This window comes from Aythya ferina (assembly GCF_964211825.1).
Source record: "Aythya ferina genome assembly, chromosome: 25".
Lineage (NCBI taxonomy): Eukaryota > Metazoa > Chordata > Aves > Anseriformes > Anatidae > Aythya > Aythya ferina.
In genome coordinates, this window is record NC_140323.1 from 3,552,805 (window position 1) to 3,575,277 (window position 22,473).

Below are 22,473 nucleotides of genomic sequence, written 5' to 3' on the forward strand. Positions count from 1 at the left end.
ATTTTATTGTTATTTTTTTCCCTGTGAAAAAAGAGACCCGCAAACACGGATCTCCCAAACAGCCAACAACCAGAGCAAGTGGACCAAAGCGTTTGGGGTCATCACCTAAATATTTTCTAGCAGCGGGAAAACTGAGAAGTTTCGGATAAAGCCACACCAATGGAACTTCCTACAGGAGCACGGGTGGCGGTACGTGACCAGGTGACACCGGGATGTCACCCCAGGGCAGTCGGTCCCCATGGGGGCAGCTGAACCCTGTGTCTTTTTGTGACTCTGCCCAGAAGCATGCGAGCAGCTGCTGAGCACGATGCTTTACCCCATTAAAGCATCCCTGGGGATAACCAGGTGGGGAATCCCGCAGCTACATAACCACTCTCCGTGACATCCAGCATCCCCCCCTGCTAAAAAAAACAATTTGTGTTGAGCTGAAAACAACTCACATCCTCGCCCTGCCCCTGTGCCATCCTGCAGACTCGCCCGCAGCACCAGGACACCTCCAGGAGCCACAGCAGGGCCTGGCCAAGACAAACCCAGCCTGGAGGGGATGACCCCACAGCTCAGCACCCCGTGCCCCCCCAGGACCCTGCGCCGAGCAGCCCGGCTCCTCGCTGCCCTCCGTTATCTGCCGCGGCGCTCATCCCGTGTCGGCGCTGTGCACATATTTCACTCCCCCGGGAGCACAGGGAAGCGCGTGTCCTTTGCTGGATATTGAGACTGTAGTAAAGCAATTATCTTGTTTGCTAGCAGGATTGATAGAAAGATCAACTTATTAAGATTGGATAAAAGGCAAATTCTGGCTGAAAGCAAAGATCGGTTATCAAAACGTCAATATACCGAGTGTTATCTGCAGGTCCCCATGGGGACTCGGGCTTGCCACCAGACAAAGGAATAAGGTGCCCTCTACAGCACGCACAAACATTCTACTTTTGGCACTTTTTGAGCCCAAAAGTGTTAGATGGGGTTTGTTTGCTGAGGGATTTAGGCAAATCAGGGGGTTGCAGCTTCTGACATCGGTGGCCGTGCATCCTTGCACGGGGCAGCTCTCACCTGCACTGCTGGGCACGGGGCATCTCCTCTCAGCAGGATCTGACCATGTCCCTCTTCTCACTTCTGGTTTCCTTTCCAAAAGCGTTGGTGTAACATCCCAGCTCAGCCACGAGCCGTGCCAGCCCCAGGAGCCCTCCTTGCAGAGCAGACAGCAGAAATCCACGGCCCTGACAGTGCAAGAACAGCAAGAGAGGAGCCATCAGCAGGTGTCCTGGCCACCCCAAGCATTTCAAGCCTGAGATGTTCGTTTGCCTAATGCCTGGCCGCTTTCTAAGATTATTTTAGCTAAATAACAAGGGCCCTTGTGCCCTTGTGCTTGGTTTAATGTGGAGTTTGCTGCTGCTCTGAACAGTCTGCCTGCAGCAAAGTTGGCTGTTTTCATCTGCTCTCATTGAATATGAGAATTCATATTCATATTCTCATATGAATATGAGAATATTCTCAGGCTTGTTTGTACCAAGAACAGGAAAATACACATTATGGAAAAAAAAAAAAAAAAAAAAAAAAAAAAAAAAAAAGCACACATGCTTTATCTTACTTTTACGGACTTTTATTTCTTTGTAGTGCCCTTTGGAAAGAAAGCAATTTCCAACAGAGACATCTAAGTAAAGGGGGTTTTGCAGGGAAGGAGATGCTCTGGCACATGGAGGTGCGAGGAGCTGGGACGTGGGGCCAGGGCGAGCAGCGACGGGGTCAGCGCGGGCCCCGGGGCCGCTCACACAGCGGTGGCGAAGCCCACTTGGTTGTTGCCCATGTCGTAGATGGAGTAGTAGGACCTCAGGAAGACGTCGCCAAGGATCCACAGGGGCTGCCCGTTCTGGGAGGGCAGGTAGGTGGACTCGATCCCGACGGTGCAGTAGCCGCTGTTGCTCTGGTGGGAGGAAAGATCCGTGCTGGAAAGTGCCCGCTCCGAGCTCTCCCCACCCATGGGGGTCTCTCAGCAAGGCTGTGACCACCGTGCCCCCCTCCAGCCACCCGCTCTGCCTCATCTCTTGGGGCTCAGACCCCACCGGGAGCAGCACTGGGGTTTAGGATGGGGGGCGAGACGCCGTACCTGGAGCATGTAGGCAGAGGGAGGCAGGGGGAAGCTGGTGCCACTGATGACAAAGGTGAGGGTGGGCATGCTCCCGATGTTGCTGCAGCTCGCCACGTACTAGGGAGAGAGAAAAGCACGGCTGGTTTGTAGCCGGGGGGCTCCACGCATCTGCCAGGACACGGCTGACAGGCTCCCAGCACGAGCTGCCACCCCCGAACCCAGGAAGGCAGATTTTATCAGATCCGTCATTCCCTCCGCCGAAATTAGAGGTAAAATGGGATTTCCGATGCGCCTCCAACCCAACTCCCTGCTTGTGACAGATGCACCCAACTTATCCAGTCCTCCTTTTGCCCAGCCTGCTCTCACCTGGCCGTTGCCGTCAGCCTGAGCCCCGATGTACTGCATCAGCTGCGTGAAGACCTGAGTGGGGACGGTGAGGAGGGAGGTTCCCGTGTCGACGATTCCCTGGCAGCCCTGGCTACACCACCCGCTGCTCTGCCCACTGATGGAGAAGCTGCGGAAGGAGAAGAAAAACCACTCGTGAAATGCGCCCTGACCTGCTGCAGGATGAGCAGAGGACAGGAGCACGAGAAATGGTTGAATTCTGCCTCCACAACCTGCACCATTAAAGGCTGGTTTTCTCTGGTTACACATTAGCAAAGTGAAGATGAGACCCCACAGCCCCAAAACGCCTAAAAGCTGAAATCTTCGAAGCCACCAGAGATGGCAGAAAGGTTCTCCTTGTGGCTGCAGATCTAAAACAAGCTAGAGGCAGCTGGAGAAAGCAGCATCTTACTCTTCGATCCCGATCTGCCAGTAGCCGGCCTGGGTGACGGGGGTCCAGGTGATCTGCCCCGTGTACAGGTTGGGGTCGACGCCTCCGAAGACGAGCTCTCCACCCTGGCTGCCCTCCTGCCTGCAGGAGGAAGGCACAGGGACACACTCGGGTGTTTGCAGCCATCGGTGGCCGCTGACAGCAGCCTGCTGCTAGCCTGGTGCGTGCCAGCAAGAGGAACAGGGAGGGGAAAAGGTTGAACAGGGAGGAGAGCAGGAACAAAGCGCAAATTTCCAGCCCCCCCTGAAGGTTTCACGAGATTTGCAACGACAAAAATAAAGGGGATATTCCTGGAGAGCATGAAGGCTGCACAAAATGGAAGGAAAAAGGGGAAGGGGTGCCTCCTTACCCGCTCAGGTAGAAGCTGAAGACGGGGGAATCCAGCAGGTTTTGCTGCAGCATGCCCTGCATCACCGTGGTGGCACCGCCGGCAGAGAGGGAAGGGAAGGCCAGCCCCAGGATGCCATCGAACGGGGCGTACACAAAGTTGGTGCCAGGCTCGGTCTCACTCAGGCCGAACTCCTGGTTGGTGATGGAGAGGCCTTGGATCTAGGGGAGGAGAGAAAAGGGGCAGAGCTCCCCTGAGAGCACAGCCCAGGGCAGCGGGACCCCAGGAGGCAGCAGGACACTGGGCTACGCAGCGGGGCGGCGAGCCAAAACCAGTACAAATACCATGTGTTACGCACAATAAGAGACTGTTAGAGCCAAGCCATAGATTTTCCCCTTTTTGCTCCTGAGGGAAAACCCCAGAAGCAATCAACCTGTTTTTTTTTCCGGGTGCACCCTCTCATCCCAAGGGCGCACGGGGAACCGGGGCGCCCCTCGCTCCCCCCCGCCACGGTGTCACTCACTGTGACCGTGTCGTAGCCGAAGATGCCGGTGAGGCTGCCCGTCCCGTACTGCAGGGAGAAGTACTCGTCCTGGGTTGAAAACGTGGAGGACTCGTTGGGGTTGAACAGGTTGTGGTTGGCTGGATTGGGAGAGCAAAGCAGAAGGGTGACGGCTCCAGCCAGGGGCTGCTTTTGATAAAACAAGCAGTAAGGCAAGCCCTAAATACAACAGTGGCCAAAAGAAGCATCCCCCAACTTGACTAGGACCTCTGAAGTCTAGGATCCAAAGGGATTGCCCACCCTCAGCCTTTTTATTATTATTATTATTTTTTTTTTTACCACCAACCCTTTGCCCAGGAGCTACTCACTGCAGGCCTGGCTCTGGCACAGGGTGGAGGGCACCCAGAGGTTGGAGGAGCCGGTGTCGAAGAGCACCAGGAAGTTCTGCGGGGGGGTCCCGATGCTGATCTCCCCATAGTAGGACATCTGGAGGAAAGGGGACACTCCTTGCATCCCATCCTCAGCCAACGAACAGCACCACGAGGTGCGCTTGCTAAATCTCAGCCCCGCTGGCGTTACGGGACGGGGGTTTCCAGCACCGCTCCGTGGGGCTGGAGGGTCTGCCAGGGTCAGTGCTCTGCTCCCTTGGCCATTGACACCGCCTTGCTCCCAGCAAGGGGGGGTTAAAACAGCAGCACACATTTAGCCCGGAGCACAGCATCGCTCTTTGCTCGGGCTCTCCCCCCAAGCACAGCTCCTGGTGGCACAGAGGAGGCAGCAGCTGTGTTTGGGAGCTGCTCAGGGCGCACGGAGCCTTCCCTCAGTGCCCCACGAGCTGCTCTGGGTGTGTTTCCAAAACAGAAATCAGTGCACAGCTGAGCAGCTCCATCCGCACTAACAGAAACGTTTCCTCTTTCCCTACACAGCCACGAGAACGGCTGCCGAAATAAACACTGGGCTTCAAGGTCCTACGAGGAACTTCCCAAACGTCTCTCTCTTTTCTCATTTCGGTCCTCCCGTCTCTCCTCTCCCTTAGTTTAAGCAATGAGCGGATACTCACTTCCATGCTGTTGGACAGGGGCTCGTAGATGCTGGAGAAGCTGCTGAAGAACTTGTAGGCAGGGTCGTGGTAGCGGTGCTTCTGCAGGTACTCGTGGAGCACCCCCTTCTCCTTCATGGCTTCCCGTATGGACTTGCCTTTCTTCAGAGGAATCCTGCACGCAACGAGCAAAATCGTCAGGTCAGTGTGGTGTGAAGCAAGCCTCCACCTCTCCAGCTCCTTCAATTTTATTCCTCTATCCATTTTTTCTGCCTCCGTCCCCTGCCTGCCCCATCTCCCGCGGGCAGATTTGCTCTGATCAGCACATCCCTGGAGGGAGGTGACCCAGACCTGGCCACGGGAAGGGCCCTGGGCTTTGGATCCCGATCCCTTCAACTAATGAAAAATGAGTTTGACATCAGGCCTGCCTTGGCCATGACTTCTTGGGATACAGCGAGCTGCACTGTGAAATACAATTTATTATTTTTTAATGTGAAAGCCAACCCAATATGACCATTATCTAAGGAGTTCTCCGCGATACTAAGCGCTGGCCCCAGATAAAACCTAAGACCCCCAACAGATTTCCCACCGCCGCCCTTCCTGACTTTGCCCCCGTCCTGTTACGAGCTGAACCACGACCGAGGTTCCTCCTCACTCACCTCAGCAGCCCCTCGGAGAGGTGCAGGCACACCAGGGCAAGGAGCAGCCACTTCATGGTGATCTTCCCTTGCTGGCAGCTTCCGAGGAGACCTTTGAAGCCCCACAGCACACCCTTATATACCCCCAAACGCTCGCTATCTCCCTGCATCAGGGTCCCACGCATGCCTGAGGTTTATCAGTGCACCCAAAATATTTGCTCGAGACTTTCCCACAGCGCTAAGGAATATCTCGAGAACTCCAAAGTCAAACACCAGTGGCTAACGCCATTGTACGTGCAAGCTATTTTTTGAAAAACAACGGTGAAGAAAAAAGAAAAAGCCGATAAGAACAACTTCTTGGGAATAATCCAAACCTGCAAGAGTCAAGCTCGCTGCTACTCAACTCCTTTGGATTCGATAGGGCTATCAAAGACTTCCTTGAAAGAGAAATGAAAAAGGGTTTCCAGGAAGAGGCTGGAAAGACTAACATGGGTTATCAGCAGTTGTGTTATCTCCTGTTTCCATTCCTGCTCTTACCTCTAGCACTTTAGAAAGTCCCAAAATGACCCTGGACGAGAGAAACCCATGGGCTTGCAGAGGAGACTCCATGCACGAAGGATTGCGCTCTTAGGACGGCACAGAAGGCCCTGTTAGTGGTTCTTAACTGGGCTCCTGCTGGGGAAGAGCTTTCAGGAGGGATTTCCATGCACCAAGGGATTAAACTGTGCATGTTACCCCACAACTCTCTCTTCTTTGCTATAATTTGGCCAAACAGGCAAACCCGCCCTGCACCAAGCGGTGGCAGAACCCAAGGAAAGGCACCGTGCCCAGGGCACCTCGTTCGCACCAGCCCCCAAATCCATCCCACCCCTCCAAACCGCACACTACCCCTGGTGGAAATAGGGAATCTTAAGGGCAGGACTCCAGCGAGCACGGATCAGCCCACGTTCAGCACATCCAAGTCCAAGGCACCCCCATGCTCTCCTCCTGACGCTTGTCTCGATGGAAGCCTGGTCCACGAGGACCCGCCAGCGGTGGCTGTGCCCTAAAAAAAGATCCTGCAGAAGACTCGGTGGTTTCAGAGCCTCAGCCAAACATTTCTGCAGCGAGCTCAGTCCCCTGCTCAAACAAACGTGAAGCTATGGAGTTATCCCACAGAGGGAACCCCTGCTCACCAGCCAGCAGAGGTTAGGATAAAGGTATCTGCCTGCGCACAAGTTTCTCATTTTATTTCCCAAATTTATTGCATTTTGCCCTATTTTTTTTTTCTGTTCCTAAAAGCCACGCTGAATTGCTTCCTTTCTAGTTTCTTCAAGCTGTCCAAGAGGATGTTTTTGACCACCAGCAGCAGTGAGCAGGAGCTGCTCCACCCTGGGACACACATTTACCCCTCCCTGGGGCAGGAGAGGTGCTGGGGCAAAAGGAGAAAGAATAGGGCCGTGGGGAGCTGTCTGCACCATCAGCCCTCTCCCGCTCAGCAGTTCAGTTTAGGAACACATCACGTGCCAAATATTTCGTGTCCTGGCTTATTATCAGAAGGACAAAATATCTTTTAACTCAAACATTATCTTATCACCAAGGATTGGCACAAACAGCAGCAACTGTTCACCCCCCCCCCCCCGGCCAAAACAACAGGGGGACAAAAAGGACACAACTGACCGGGGACATGAGGTGACCAAACCTTTCACGAGGAGCTAATTGCTCTTTTATTTAACCTGCATCTCACCTTTGGAGTCCACAAGAGCAGGGACAAGGCACCCGGCTGTGCCTGGTCACGATGGGAGATGCATCATTTACTGTCACCTTTAAAAAATGTGTTTTTAGTAGAGGTCGGCTGGGGGTGGGTTACCACCGACAGGAATCGCTCAGAGGTGGGTAATTTCCCTCCTAGAACCGTGACTGAGTTCAATACAGCTGCTTTTAGGTCGAAATAGCTGCTTTGTTCCTTTCTTCTCAAAGATCAAGCTCAAAAAAAACCCAAAAAAACAGGTCGAACACCTACGTTTATCTGCAAAACTCAAAAGTGAGCGCCCTGAAGGCTCAAAAAGCAGAATTTGGATGGAAAACTCCCAGCCTTTTAAAACTGGAGTTCATAAAACTGTGTTTGGGGGTGGGGGGATTGCCTTTTTGTGCGATCCTGATGGCTGCTTCTGGTAGCACGTCCCAGGTTACGCACGGGTCATGCAGAGTTTCAGCCTGCTCTGCTCTGCTCCACAGCTGGTGAGGTGTTCAAAGCCAAAAAATTCGGGAGACAGCAGAAGAGATGCTTAAGGTAAAAGCAGCGCTGAGGTAATTCCATCACGGGAGGGAGACCTGGAAAGCAAACGCTGCCAGAAACCTGGATTGAGCTGCACCAGGACAGCTGGTCCTGAAGACATCGGGCATGCCACAGCCATGCTGCGGGGCCACAGGGGCCAGGGTGAAAAGGGCGAATTTGCAGGACACGAGGTGGGCTTGGAGAGGCCACAGGCAGGAGAAGGTTGACTTCATCCATCCCGTCCCCCCTCCAAGCAGTCAATGTTAAATAAAAAGGACGCGACCAGCGGCTAATCGTCATATTCTGTTTATTCTGTATACATTCGTAGTGCACGTTAAGGTAAGACATGAGCACTCCTCGGGTCACACAGCACTGCTACTGTTCTTCGCCTTTACGGTTACACCCGGATGAAATATAAAGAGGGACCGAATGGATACCCATAGGAATAACCCGAAGAAGCAATTACACAGCGGGATCAACCCCTCCGCTAAGATCCACCCAGGCCCCGGTGGCCGGAGCCCCGGAGCACCTTCGTTTTTCTGCCGCATCCAAAATGTTCGGTATCAGAGACAGCAGTAACAAGGAACAACACGGAGAACCACGTGGGAGAAGAGCTCGAGATAACACGGATGCATCTGGGTCTTTCGACTTGAAAAATCACATTCACTTAGGGAAGAGAAAACAAATCAGGCCCCTTCTGAAGAATTAACTTTTTTTCTACACCCCGGCTCGTAATTGGCAACTTCAAAGCTCTCGGGATTTCCCCTAATGTATTCAACCTTTGGTCCTGTTTGGTAACAGGAATCTGAACCTGTTCTGCTACCTGCGCGCAGCATTTCACCAGGAGCCACGTTTGGGGGAAAGAGAAACTTCCCAGAAAGACTGGCTGCAGCCCCCTGGAAGCTGAATTTGGACCACGATGAGGCAACAACGCTCATTAACAATCGCTCGTTAATGTTATTTCACAGTCAAAATACGACCCACGAGGGCTGAGCAGCGTAACGTGGAGGGACAGAGGAAGGATTTGGGGAGAAAATGGCTAAGAGAACATAGAGCCGTAGTACCAAGCCCTGCCGCAACGCTCTCCCTCGGATCTCACAGGCATCAGCACACCAAGGAGGTCGCCGCCGCCTTCCCCGTTTTGCCACAGTGAAACTGAGGCACGGGGATAGGAAACGCGGGGCAGAACCCGAGGCGGGAGCCCTGCTGGTGCGAGACAGGGTCCTGGGGATCGGAGGTATTTGGTCAGTAATCGCTCGCTGGAAAGAAAGACAGCAGGAGCTGAAGCTGGGTTTGGGTTTTGTCCCGGAGGACAGCATGGCTTAGGTAAGAAAAGTGACACTTAGTACTGAGACAATCAAAATCTGCAGAAATATTGATCCCTTAACCCTCACAAGCCAGCCTCTCCTTTGCCACCCCCCTCCCTGTAAGGCAGATCCAGCTCACAAATAAGCAGACCACCTTTTCTCAAGGGGAAAGCAGGCACATAAAACGGGTTAAAATTAGAAAACAAAACGAAAAACCCTCCCACAACAAACAACGACTGGGAGCCATGGGAAGCTCTCCACCTCCCAGCAGGTTCCTGGGAAAGGGAAGGGTAGAAGATCTCTTTATGCAGTCACCGGGGAAGAAATATCAGGGGAGAAACTCTGGTTGATTAACTCAGAGCTCAAACAAGAATCACTTAAAAAGGTTAAGTCAGTCAAATCATCGCTGCACAGCAGACAGCTGCTTCCACAGCCGTCCCCTGAACCTCGATCCTACACGCAGAGGACAGCGAAGCAGCACCGCAGCCTCCAGCAGGAGCCACCGAGCAGCAAAACCCAGGATCCAGCAGCCAGATTCAAGCCGTCAGGTCATCACCGTTCCCCCTGCCAGCTTCATTTGGTTGCCTAAACCTCCTCTGAGGAGCCAAAGAAAGTCTCAGCAAACCCAGGAGCTGCCTGCACACCGCCCTTTTTCCAGGTTCCCATCCACGGATGGAACAGCCGGGCACGAGGGGCACCAGGCGAGGGATCCACCTGCCTTGCAGAACCAAGCTGGGAATTAAAGGATCTCAGGGATTTGCTCAGCTTCAGGGCCCGGTGCTGGAGAAGGCTTCAGATGTCTTCAGATGGACACAGCTTGTTCCTTTCCTTTCGGACAACTGGGCAGCACCAGCTGGAGGCACAGGGCGCTGGCTGGATCATGCAGTCTTAAATCCAGATCTGGGGACGCAACCACAAAGGGTGAGGAGTTCTGCTCTGCGGAGAACATCTTCCCTGCGGGGGGAGAACCATGGCTGGTGGGGCAGGAGGAGTCGGTGGCAATCCCTGGTTTGTTTCCCATCCAGGTGAGCACAAACGTGTCCGTGCACTCCTTGGGAAAGCCCAGCGAACTCGCACGTAAGGCTCAAAGCAAGACCTGCAAGATCCATCCTTGCAAAGTGCCACAAAGAGACAGCACAATTCAGAATTTTCAACCAAAAGAAAACCGTAAGGAGGAATGACTCCAAAGGGCTCTCAGGAGGGATCCCTACTGCCCAATGCTCAAATCAAACTGAAGGAATGAAAAAAAAACACCAAACGCCCCGGCCTTCCGACCTCGTACCGATTTTAACTCTGCAACCGTTTCAGGTCTGACCACTAGAGGAAGCTGCGACACTGGAGAGCTCCACACAGGTGGAAACACCAGGGAGAAACCCAAACTAGTGACATTTCTGCTCCCAGTGCCCCTAGAACTTCTGCCTCAGTGTTCAACCAACTCTGGTCTGTTCTCACACCTCCACACCACCTGCAAAATTGAGGTTTAAGAAGTTATGAAAGGGTCCGGGTCACTTAACGCAGATATTGCTCTGGTGAAGTTTTCCACAAAAGCGAAGAAAAATGAGAAAAATGACTTGCACGCGGACCTGATGCACACCCTGAAAGCCATAAACGACTGGTTTCCTGCTTGCCCACATGAAGTTTCCTACCGAGTTGCTTAAACATTAAACAAACCCCCTGCGAACGACGGGCTGTGAGCAGCTTTTCATCCCCGAGGCTTTCCGGGGAGGTGGCGATAGCGCAGCGTGAAGCAGAGGATGGAGAAGCGAGGTGCCCACTGGGTTACGATTCTCTGAGAGCAGCCAGCATCAGTTCTTCCTTAACGATGAGAAAATGCATCTCTTTTTTCCTTCCTCCTTAGGTGCAGCTGTAAAAGGGGTGCGGGAGGCTGGCGGGGACCGGTGGGTGCTGCGCACGCACTCAGCTGCTGCCCAAGGCTCTCCTCGCTGCTTCTGATGTCCTCATGAGGTAGGGGAGCTTGGGGATTGCTGGAGGAGGGCAGGAGGCACAAGGCAGACAGCACAGTTCGTCAGGAGGATGTGAATGGCAGCAACCCAAACAGCAAGGGCAGCTTTCCCCAATCTGAAGCTAATTTGAGCCACATAAACAGCAGCCTGGCCCCTCGGGGGACCGCGGCGAGGAGCCCCCAGCAACGCAGCCGTGCTCGTCCCAACACCTCCAGGCATGTCCCAGCCCTTGGGGACACGCAGCCAGGTCAGGGGACACCACAGGGAGCAGGAGGTGCCACCAGCAGGTGCCCCAAGGCTGAGCCACATGCGAGCCCTCACCCAACAGCACACACCCAGCCTGCAGACCTGGCCCTGCCACCGTGCTCCACATAAATGTGAGATATTTCATCCTTTTTTAGCCTTTCTGGGTGAAATCGGGGAGTGTTTTGTATTTCCCAGCCGGGCAGTGATGCTGTTGTGAAGGCAGGTTCACGTGGAGGCTCCCAGAGCACCGCGCTGCGGGGTCAGAGCCGCTGGAGCTGTCCCGGGGGCGACGCTGACAGGTTAGACACTTCTCATGTAGAAATTAGAAAAATAATTAGAATTATTTAAGTAGTTTGGTTAAGGCTTAATGCAGTTAACTTTAATACATCGAGTGAAACAATTTCTTCTCTCACTTCCTCAAATGGAAGTTTGATAGGTTTAGGGGAATGCATTACTTGTCCTTTTCCCTCCACATAAAGTCACTTGGCACACATATAAAAATAGATGACTTGGGTTTCCTTTCGGTTATAAATCACTCAAGGGTTGGGGTGGAGAAAAGAGCATACAACAAGCATGAGAACTTCCCAAAAATAAAGGAAAAATCACTGAATTGAAGCATGTGGTGCACTTTGAATTTCTAGTGCAATGAACAGGTCGAGGAATCCGTGCTGTGCAGACGCAGGCACGGCACCGCCCGGCCTTTGATGCCTTTCTGACCCCAAAAGGGTCCCGTTTCGGCATGACAGAGCAGCATGAAAACCAGGCTGAGCTTCAGAAGTATGGAAATTGAGCCCGTGGACCTCGCAGGTTATATGGCTGGCTGACCAGGTCCTGGCCCCTTTCTCTGACTTCAAATCAGAAAGCTTTAGGAACAAGGACACGGCGAGGCTCAGCAAACGAGCGCTCCACCCCTCAGCTCGCATCCTAGGGAGGAAGATGAACACAGAGAGCAGAAACGTGGGCCTGCAAAGCAACCCAGGTGCTTAGAAGCAGCTCGCAATGACAAAGTGACCCGGGGAGGGACTGAGCTGCAGCAGGTCGCCACGCAGAGGGGCGGTGGCACGTCCCCACCCAGAGCGGAGCACAGACCCTACACGGGACCTCAAAGGGCGGCCTGACAGCTCAGCTCAAGCTCAGCCCCAGCGTCAACAGAAAAACCCAACATCAAAGGCCACGAGTTTACCCGAGAGCTGAAACTCAGCCCTTCCCAAGGCTGCAGTTGTAGGAAACGCGCGGCACGCTCGCTGGAAACGCAGATCAAATATTTCTCATGGGCCCAGCCAGGCACGTGGGTGGTGGAAACGTCTTTGATACGACTCCAAGCTCGGCTGCCTCGCAGCTCTCCTCGCGCTCCCACGTCTCCCCCACCGCTTCCCTCCCACCCACCCGCCCTGCGGCAGCAAATCCCGGTTAAAAAATATAAAATTAAAAAAAAAAACAATGATTCCTGGCTGCTCTTTTCCCCGGCCACAGCTCAGCAAAGCCACCAGCTCTCATCAGAGACCCCAGGCACAGCGCGTGGAGCAAGTACGCTTTGTACTGGCACCGGTTTTTGGCAATTTACCACTGGGAAGGCAAAAGAGCATTTAATAAATAAATAAATAAATAAACGAATAAATTAATCGGCAAGTCAACAGCACTTCTGAACAGCCACCAAAAAAGAACCCTTAAAAATCAAAACAGTGTACGGTACAGTTGAAGGCTTCTATCGCAAACCTGCAATCTCTCATCCTTGCAGTCTTCCCCTCCTCTTTTTAAGCAGGGTGTCTTCAGGAAATGAGGTTTGTGTGATCACAGTGTCTGTGTCCATGGCTGTGTCTCCTCCTCTACTAATTTCTAGAGTCGCCCAATTTAAATCGAATCTGGGAAAGGGCCAGAAGGACGAGAAGCTTCTGCGAGCTTCAAGGAAACAGTGCAGAGGGAGGAAGGAGCAAGCTGAGGGGGGAAAGACTGCAGCATGAGCTCCCATGGTGTCGGGGACCAGGGAAAGCACAAGGCAAGAACCAACTCTGGAGTGGCCTGACCGCAGAGCTTGCTGCCCCCGGAGCTGCAAGGTGTGAAATCCACGGGAGATGAGCTTGATTTGCTGTGGAGCTCCCCCAGCACCTCGTTTTTGGGACCACCTGCACTGCCCCCGGAGCTGCCGGGAGGTCAGAGTTAGCCCTGCCCGAGGTGGTGCCCGCACAGCACCTCCTGCTGCCACCTCCTGCCCCTCCGTTCACCTCCAACAGCAGCTTCCCACATCCCGTAAGGCTTTAGAAAACAAACTACATGGGAGAGACGGGGAGGGGAAGACGGACGGACAGACTAGCCTTGACATCAGCTGTAGGACCCATCCCATGACACCAGGAAACGGGGTAACGGGGAAGCAGAGGGCGATGGCGAATGGAAGCCACACCGAAGGGCAGGGACCAAAGCCACAAGACAGCGCTCGGCAGCCCCCCTCACAGAGGCAGGTCAGTGCTGTTATGTCGGGTTTTCCGTGAAGTCCCGTCGTCCCTCGGCAGGGCCCTTTGCAAATTGGACATGGCTGCTGTCTTTTTGAGGTCAATGATGGCGTAGGAGTCCGTCCGGCGGGCTTCGTGGGCAGCGGGAGGCGCGGCACAGGGGGCTGGGGGCTTCGCGTGGCCTTTTCGAGGCTCAGCCTCCAGCTCCACCTGGATGTAGTTGAGCTGCCGCGGCTGCTCCAGCCGGGGCCGGGGGAAATCGAAGCTGAAGACGTTGGGCACGCAGCCCCGACGGGGTTTGGGTAAGAAGCTGCCTCGCCGCAAGCTGCTGCCCCCGTGCAGCGCGGCGCTCTCCGAGTTCATGTAGTTCTGCAGGGGATCCTCCTCGCCAGCCTCGGGGTAGCCGTTAGGGGAAGGCGTCAGCACGTCCCCGGCGTCCTCCTCGCCCCGTCGGAGAGGCTGGCACTCCCACACCGGAGGCAGCGAGGGCAAGTTCTCGTAGTGCAGCAAGGCAGCTCTGCGCTGCGAGCAGCCGGCCGAGCCCGCGTCCTCCCGGGGGACTTTCAAGCGCCCGGCCCGGCAGAGGGACGAGGTGGCGGGGGGCAGCAAGCCGTTGACGTTTTCGTAGACGCACTGGGGTGAGGGACACTCACCCTCGCACTCGTTGTTGTTGTTGTTGGGGGCGCAGAAGTGGGTCCTGCACTCCTGGGGGTGCCGAGAGATGCGCCTGTAGTTGGGCGCGGGGCCCAAGACGAATTTCACCTCCCCCGGCTGCAGAAAGACCTGGGGGTTGCGGTCTTCGAGGGAGCAGCTGCGGTTCCTATGAGGGAAAGGAGGGTGGGCTTCAGGCAAGGAGTGCATACAGTGTCGGCCCCTCGGCTCCTGATCACCATTGGCCGTGTTCACGTAGGTGTGGGACTGCAAGGAGAGAAGCAGAGGGACAGTGAAAGGAGAAGAGAAGAGGCGAGGGCGAAGCAGCCGCCGGGAGCTGAGAAAGCGACAGGAAAAAGTGGTGATGAAGGAGATGAAAAAAAAATAAATCAGATATTGGAAAGATTTGGGGAAGAAAAACAAAAGTCATTTCTGGATTTGTGCGCCGAGGGAGAGAAAAAAAAGGAGTCCGACTGCAGCAGATACACATCATCTGTTTCACACTGGATGCACATGGTACAGAACAAGAAGCAAAGCCACCCGAAAAACGTTTCCTTCAGCTCCTAACATGGGATATATATGGCAGCACTCAGCCCTACACAGGCTTCTCTGAGAGTGGCTGAGACAAGATGAATTACGGAGGGAAAAATCATAATTTCTAAAGCTGAGAATAAAGAGCCGAGCATCAAAAATTAAACAAACCTGAACTCAGGCACACATTTACAGATCGGTTTAGGGGTTGCAGCGATAGCTGGTGGATAAGGAAATATGAGATTCACAAGCTAAGTGCTGCTGTTAAATAATTGTCAAGTAATGAACAGATGGGGAACGAGGAAGCCCGTCAGCCCACCTCAGTGGAGTGCCTGTTTTGGTGAAGCATCAGAGCAGAAGTCTCTGAGACCACAATGAAGCAAAAGAGAAAAAGGATGGCAAAGAGACAAGGACCCCTGAGGGCCCTTGAGTAAGGACCTTGAGCAGGAGTAAGAGAAACCAAGAATTGCACAGGACTGGAAGCAAATCGAGCTCATTGCTCGCAAACAGCAGAATTTAGGGCATCCGTGTTTACCTGCTCGTCAGGCCCAATGAGGGCATGAGTGGAGTCTTCACCCACGGAGGAATGCCTCAGGCTGCTCACGGAGGGGTGGCGGGCTGCTGAGTAGGACAGGGGTTCTCCAGAGAAGCTGTGAAATCCGTTGGGAAATCCTGGGACGGTGTAACCCAGACCTGGGGAAGAACAAAGACAAGTCAGAGCTTTTTTTTTTTTTTTTTTTTTGTATCAAACAAAAAGAGTTGACTGTGTTCTCACAGCGAGCTGGCCTCTGCACTGCACTCTCTAAATCAGAATCAGCTGGTCTGGGGAAGACGAAAACCAACCAAAGGGTGACAACCTGGCTGACTACCCAAGGGGTTTGGTTTTTTTGTTGCCATTTCCCTGGGAACAAAACACCACATCGCAGACAAGTGGGGCCTTAAAATAAACCCACTACACGGGGCACATGGGCATAAAGACACAGGCCAGCAGTGAGGCAGCGCTCAAGAGAGATCCGTGCCCTGCCAGGGGCACTTTGGCACGAGCCATCGCAGGCATCACCCGTGTCTCTGCGCCTGCTTCTCCCCACAGCCCGAAGGAGCCTTACTGCTGGGTGCCTGGGGGGTCCGGGAGAGCTCCCGCTCGGTGGGGTGAGTGTTCCTGGTGATGACAACGGGCTCCTCCACGACGTTGATGCTGTTGCACTGCATCAGGTCCTGGAGCAGGTTAAAGATCTCCTCCGCTCTGGAACACTTGAAGGCAAAAATCCCTGCGGAGTAGCGAGGAGGAGGGTCAGAAAAAGAAGAAAGCAATCCTGCTTTAATCAGAGAAGACATAATTCTGCGCTCTAAACGAAGGGGAAATTTGGGGTTCTTTTGCTGGGTTTGACAGAATCAACCCCTGCAACTCACATTCACAGGAGACCTACCGGTAACTCAGTGGATTAAAGCATCATCGCACCAAATGGTGCGTTCTTACAAGAAAAACAGCGAGTGCTTCAATTATCTTATGGCACCCAACTCTAGATGAGCAGAGGTGTGAAAAGGGACAGCTAACAGTCTTGTTTCAGCTCTCATCTTCTGTTTTAACTCGCTTGGCACCCTGGCCAATTCTCGCTGCAATGGGAAAGTCTGTCCAGCGACTGGTCGAAGCTGAGCTGGGCCCTGTGGGGTGTGTACGGGAGGGAGGGCTGAGCACGTAATTTCAGAAATGCATCAAATTCAGAAGTGTCTCCCCAAACGAGCAGCCCAAACCAGAGCTGGTGTGTGCAGAGCAAGCCAATCCCAAGCTGGCACGCACACGCACGCACAAAAGCCATAGCAACGAGGACGGCATGGCAACAGCTGCTGCTACTCCAAAGAATAATGTTTAAAACATTCTGGCCAAAAAAAAAAACAAAAACAAACAGCTATTTCTGCCTTATATAAGATGAGGAGCGGCACCAGGAAGCAATCCTCCAAATAAAATTAATGCAGCAGAAGAAATCCTACAAGGAAAGGAGAACTCATCACAGCACAGTGCCATCCCTCTCACTTCTGGCTGCATTAAGACCGATGAGTAAGTGTGCGTCTGCTAAAAACGTCCTAGGATACGAAGAGCAAACAGCTTTATCACCACTCCCCGGGTCTAAATAAAACCCAAAAGCACCGACAGCAGAATTCTAATCCCCGATGCTGGAAAAGGCAAAACAGACGACCGCAGACAAGCAGTTCCCATCGCTGGCACGCGATGCCAGGGGAGGAAAGCTCCACTTCCATAAATCTGAAGGAGCATACGGCACTACAGATTTGTGCAGTGCTCCACAGACACCGAACAGTCGCGCAGAGTCCTTTTGGATAAGGAGTTTACCAACACGTTAATAGAATGAGGAAACAAACTTTTTTCCCCCCCCCCCTTCTCCTGGGATGCATACGCCAGGAAAACGCTCAGCTCTTTAAAAGCAAGAGACAGACCGGTGGGGGAACTCGGAGGCACCAGAGGAAAACTGGAGCCTGCGCCCGGTGCTGATGACTTGGCACACAGTCCTGGGTGACTCACTTCCCTCTCCTATGCACAGCATCCCCGTGCATAAAATCAGCAAAACGCACCAGTCCCTTCCCCTCTACATTGCGGAGCGCTGCCAGACACAAAATACAAAGCAGTCAGGAGGAGCAGCACCCGCCAAAGCAGAGAGATTGTGGTGAAAAGCAAACGGCGTTGAAACAACTGCTGCTACTGAGGGGTGCTTGAGAGCCCCGTGAAATAATCGGGTACTAAGAGGGGGCTGGAGAAAGGTGCAGCTGATGTCCCAGAGCTAAAAGATGCTTGGCAAAGCTTTAGTCTTGCAGAAAGCACTTCCCAGCACTGAAACACATCCAGCAGCCCCTCTTACCATGGCTGTGCATCCTTTGGAGCTGACTGGGTACCTAATACTCTCCCTGACATTAAATGTGCTCCATCCAAGGGAGGCTTGAGCTCAGTCCTGTTTCACTAATTACCTCGAGTGCAAGCACACCAGCAAAATGAGACCATGAGATTTATGACCAGGTCCAGAGCTCTCATTAAGTGTTTTAATTGGGAGGATCGACTGCATGTGCATGCCCAATGGTGTTCTGGGGGAACAGAGGCTGCAGAAGGACCTGTGGATTTGTTAGCTGGGGGAATTTGGGAGCATCGGCTCAGCCCCGGCTGCCAGGGAGCAGAAACCTTGGAGCTCCTTCCCCCAGGAGATGAGCACTCACCCTGCCCCGTCTGGCAGCGGCGGCCGCTCTCGAAGGAGAAGAGGTTGGAGTCGTAGCCGTAGCGGCGCAGGCAGAGGTAGGGCCACCGGACCGCGTCCCGCTTGTGAGTGTGCAAGATGAGCTCCGTCTGCGTCAGCTCCATGATCCCAGCCCCCAGCTCGTTGCCTTCATCGTCCACGTTCGTTACCTGCGGAGGCCAGGCACTGCTCAGCTGGAAGCTCAGGGAGTTGACACGCATTAAAAAGCAAACGGCCACCCACAGAGATCCTCTGATTCCCATGGATTCCCCTCCAGTTCCCCAGATGACTTTATCTCGGTCGAGAGCATGAATTCATCGCTGGCACCAGGCGCCAAGGCGGCAGCCCTGGAGACTGTGCGCTTGGCAGTTCAGCTGATGTGCCTCAACAAAGCCACTGGAACACAGCCCTGAGCAATAAAAGGTTTCTCTCCAGCTCTCCATTTCCTTGCTCAGGCTGAGTCTCAGCGCAGGGGAAATTTCTGCTGCAAACACAAACAGATTTGCAGCAGAGGATGCTTAATAATAATAAAATAAATCAGCAGCGTGTTTGCAAATCTTATCAGCTGAAAGACTTATCTGCAGGAGCAGAGTTTTTCGTTACTTTCATGCCTGGAGTCCGACCCACGCTGGGCTTTGCTAGCAGCCAGCCCTGCCAGATTCTGCAATGGGGCTGGGGTCCAAAACCTACCTTAAATTTGCTGGGGTGGTTGTCTGGGATGCTGTCTCTGCACAGACAACTGCAGCAGCTCCCCATGACGTCAGCAGGAGAGGTAATCCCTGGGGAAAGGCCACAAACCAGAAGACAATCACATTTCCAAGCCAACTCCTCCCACCCCTCTCCCAACAAGCAGCATTCACAGCCTGTGCCTTCCTCCCCCCCTCTTCACACAGCTCGGTGTGTCTGGATCTCAAACGTTGGTGCTTTGAGAGCTTTGTGTTCCTCGATTACTAGACACCACGTAACACAAGCCTAATAAAAGCCTAATAATAATAACAGCAGCTTGCTTACCATTAGGCAACTGTTTGGGTGCTTTTGGAGGGTGAGAAGAAATTCCCACTGCTGTCCCTCTATCTCCTTCGGGACTTCATGGCAAGCAGGTGTCAGTCACCTAGAGCACGAGGGAAACTGCCCCATCTTCCCCCTGAAAAGGAAATTAAAGTGAAGGAGATCAGTAAACCAGGGGACAATAAGCACGGAGGAAAGCGTCACTGAATTTATCCTCAAATATCCCAAGAAAAGGAAGGCACGTGTTGGTTTTTTAATAGCTACCTGCACTTGAATGAATACGGGGAATAATTCAGCACTCGCTGCTCCTAAAATGCACAGCAGGCTTAGAGCAGGCATCAGATGTTCAAACACACTTTGCACGGTGAGTGTAAATCATCCTGCTCTGCTAGCTGTGCCAATTTTCTAACAAACTTATCAAGAACTCAGCACAGACACTGGGCTTGAAGACATCCCAACGGGCAGAGAGCAGCGAGTGCTTTCAACGCCGAACTTCTGAAGAAATACCAGCTAGAAAACCTAAAAACGAGACATTTTCCTTCTTGGCTTTGGGACCCTAAGCAGGAGAGGTGAGGACACGAGGGATTGACACATCTGCTGCTTAGGAGCATGAAGGCGTCTTCATCCGATGGAAAGCCCTCAAGGGTCTGAGAACAAGAGCCTTAAAAGCAAGTAAACACAGCAGCTGCTCTGTTTCAGACTACAAAAAAGCAAAAAATGCCCCAAAACTCTGCTACCTGCTAACAGTAAGTGCAAGCGTGAAGCACGCAGGAATGGCACACCTAGCAGCGAGGAAAAAAACGGGAATTTTGGTGCAATCTTAACGGACCTAGGTTGTGTTTTGACACCAAAACACAACCTGGGCGACCTTCCCGGGCAGCTCTGGGTCACCTCACCTCAGCCCCGACACCTCGGGAGCTCCTGGCTGCACCCAGACCCCGCAAAACCCTCTGGAGGGGCAGAAGGGCCACGGTTTGGGTGTGCTGGAGGAGCTCGGGCACCAACTCAGCGGCTGCCTCCTGCCCCTCGCTGCCTGCGGGCACCCCAGGAGCAGCAGCACCTCGAGTCCTGCACCCAGAGGGGATTGACCCCAGGGTTGGAGCAATAATTCAGCAGCAGGTTCCTCTCTGCTCCGTCTACCCTGGTCAGCGGGGGCCTCGTCCTCTACAGCCTCTGCTCTCCTCCTCCCATATCATCAATAAAAAAATAAAAATCCTGTAGAAAACAAGTTATTTTTGCCTCTTTCTTCTCCATTCCCCTCCAGTTCCCCCAATACCCAGCTCTCTCTCCCCTACAGGGGCTCCTGGCTGGGGGCCTGATAACGAACAAAAATTAATTGTCAGACCTCCAAGGAGGTCCCAGCCGCCGACCCCAAACCCAAACCCTCCCCAGCCCTCGGGCAGACCCCAGCCTGGGGACAACGCGCCTGCCCCCAGCCCATGAAGCCCCCAACTGGGGGGGCAAGGGGGAAACTGGGGAGTTGGGGAGGGGGACAAGGGGCAGTGCAGGGGCTGCATGGAGGGGAAGGGGTGGAGGGCTGGAGGGGGGGGGGCTCAGGAACCCTAGGGGGGGGGGCCAAGACCCCTGGGGGGGAGCGCAGGATCCCGGGGGGAGGGGGCTCAGGACCCCCAGGGTGGTGTCAGGACCCCTAGGGGGGGGTGGGAAAGACCCCCAGGGAGGGATTCAGGACCCCAGGGATGGGCTCAAGACTCTGGGGGTGGCTCAGGACCCCCGGGGGGGATTCAGGATCCCCGGGGGGGGGGGCTCAAGACCCCCGGGATGGGCGTAGGACCCCGGGATGGGCTCAAGACCCCCGGGGGAGGGGGCAAGACCCCCGGGAGGGAGCTCAGGACCCCCAGAATGGTCTCAGGACCCCTAGGGGGGTGGGAAAGACCCCCAGGGGGGGATTCAGGACCCCCGGGATGAGCTCAGGTCCCTCGGGGGGGGGATTCAGGACCCCGGGGGGGGGCTTCAGGACCCCCAGGGTGGTCTCAGGACCCTTGGGGGGGTGGGAAAGACCCCCGAGGGGGGCTCAAGACCCCCGGGAGGAAGAATTCAGGACCCCGGGATGGGCTGAAGACCCCCGGGATGGGCTCAGATCCCCCGGGGGGGGGATTCAGGCCCCCAGAGTGGTCTCGGGACCCCCAGGGTGGGTCCAAGACCCCCGGGGTAGGCCCAAGACCCCCGTGGGGGCCTCCCCCAGCGCCCCGCGGAGCCGCTCTCTACCTGAGGCGCTGCCCGGTTCCGCCGTCCGGGAGCCGAGGCCCGTGCCCGGAGCTCGGCGCCGCTCCCCGCTGCCTCCTGCCGCCTCCCCCCGGCCCGGCCCGGCCCCTGCCCGGCCCCCCGGGCCTTGGCTGCGGACCGGGACCGGGCCGGGCCCCGCCACCGCCTCCGCTCCCCCCCCACCGCCAGGCCCGGGCCGGGGTCCTCCGGGAGCAGCGAGTTGGGCGGCCGCCGCCTAGAGCGTCGCCCGCTGGGAGGACCAAAAGGGGAGGGGGGGGGAAGGAGGGGAGGAGGCCGCTGGGGGGCGCGCGAGGGACGCGGCGCTGCGGGAGGGGGCGGGGCTAAAAGGGGAGGGGGCGGGGTTATGGGGAAGGGGCGGGGTTATGGGGAAGGGGCGGGGCTACGGGGAGGGGAGGGGGTGAAGGGGGTGTGAGGGGAATTGAGGGGCTGGGGGGGCAATGGGGGCGATAGGGGCTTATGGAGGGGGTAATGGGGGCTTATATGGGGCAATAGGGAGGTATAGAGGGTAATAGGGGCTTATAGGGGGGCGATAGGGGCTTATGGAGGGGGTAATGGGGGTTTATGGGGGTGATAGGGGGGCAATAGGGGCTTATAGGGGGGCAATAGGGGTTATAAGGGGGCAATAGGGGCTTATGGAGGCATAATAGGGGCTTATGGAGAGGGTAATAGGGGGGCAATAGGGGCTTATAGGGGGTTAATAGGGGCTTATGGAGGGGGTAATGGGGGTTTATGGGGGTAATAGGGGCTTATATGGGGCAATAGGGAGTTATAGGGGACAATAGGGGTTATATGGGGGGCAATAGGGTCTTCTGGGGGCATAATAGGGGCTTATGGGGGATGGTAGGAGGGCAATAGGGGCTTATGGAGAGGGTAATAGGTGGGCAATGGGGGCTTACCAGGGGGAATAGGGGCTTATATGGAGGGGAATAGGGGGCCAACATGGGCTTATAGTGGGGGAATAGAGGATTATAGGGTGGCACTAGGGGTTTAATGGGGGGCAACAGGGGCTTATAGGGAGAATAGGGGCCTATGGGGAGGCTTATGGGGGGCAATAAGGGCTTATGGGGGCATCATAGTGGCTTATAAGGGTCATTAGGGGCTTATGGGGACAGCAGGGCAGGAGAGGGTTTGGGGGGTCAGTGGGAGCACCGGGCAGC

At 54.7% G+C, this 22,473-nt stretch overlaps 2 protein-coding genes across 3 annotated transcripts; both read right to left on the bottom strand.

Annotated features, from left to right (window-relative positions):
* Window positions 1-267: 267 nt before the first annotated feature.
* On the bottom strand, window positions 268-12,985 carry LOC311423583 (gastricsin-like). 2 transcript variants are annotated; one of them, XM_084497794.1, is made up of 9 exons: window positions 12,916-12,985; window positions 4,809-4,962; window positions 4,117-4,234; window positions 3,770-3,888; window positions 3,268-3,467; window positions 2,880-2,999; window positions 2,450-2,597; window positions 2,102-2,200; window positions 268-1,918 (listed from the first exon to the last, which is right to left on the bottom strand). In XM_084497794.1, the coding sequence occupies exons 1-9, from the start codon at window positions 12,927-12,929 to the stop codon at window positions 1,763-1,765; spliced, it is 1,128 nt and encodes a 375-aa protein (XP_084353920.1). In that variant the 5' UTR covers window positions 12,930-12,985; the 3' UTR covers window positions 268-1,762. The 2 variants fall into 2 exon arrangements, with proteins under 2 accessions (XP_084353920.1, XP_084353919.1); XM_084497793.1 differs by lacking the exon at window positions 12,916-12,985 and adding an exon at window positions 5,800-6,524.
* On the bottom strand, window positions 7,973-21,455 carry FRS3 (fibroblast growth factor receptor substrate 3). The gene is made up of 7 exons (XM_084497792.1): window positions 21,299-21,455; window positions 19,076-19,208; window positions 18,755-18,843; window positions 18,048-18,234; window positions 15,935-16,096; window positions 15,364-15,521; window positions 7,973-14,564 (listed from the first exon to the last, which is right to left on the bottom strand). Exons 3-7 carry the CDS (start codon window positions 18,818-18,820, stop codon window positions 13,644-13,646), a joined length of 1,494 nt encoding a protein of 497 aa, XP_084353918.1. The 5' UTR covers window positions 18,821-18,843; window positions 19,076-19,208; window positions 21,299-21,455; the 3' UTR covers window positions 7,973-13,643.
* Between the last annotated feature and the right edge of the window lie 1,018 nt (window positions 21,456-22,473).

Excerpts from the sequence above, each read along its gene's own strand:
- FRS3 (XM_084497792.1), bottom strand. The coding sequence starts at position 18,820 with ATGGGGAGCTGCTGCAGTTGTCTGTGCAGAGACAGCATCCCAGACAAC. Across the intron at positions 18,235-18,754 it reads ACCACCCCAGCAAATTTAAG|GTAACGAACGTGGACGATGA; the intron begins GTAGGTTTTGGA and ends TGGCCTCCGCAG. Across the intron at positions 15,522-15,934 it reads GACCCCCCAGGCACCCAGCA|GTCTGGGTTACACCGTCCCA; the intron begins GTAAGGCTCCTT and ends GTTCTTCCCCAG.
- LOC311423583 (XM_084497793.1), bottom strand. The coding sequence starts at position 5,915 with ATGTTAGTCTTTCCAGCCTCTTCCTGGAAACCCTTTTTCATTTCTCTT. Across the intron at positions 4,963-5,799 it reads AGCGAGCTTGACTCTTGCAG|GATTCCTCTGAAGAAAGGCA; the intron begins GTTTGGATTATT and ends CGTTGCGTGCAG. Across the intron at positions 2,598-2,879 it reads TGGCAGATCGGGATCGAAGA|CTTCTCCATCAGTGGGCAGA; the intron begins GTAAGATGCTGC and ends CTCCTTCCGCAG.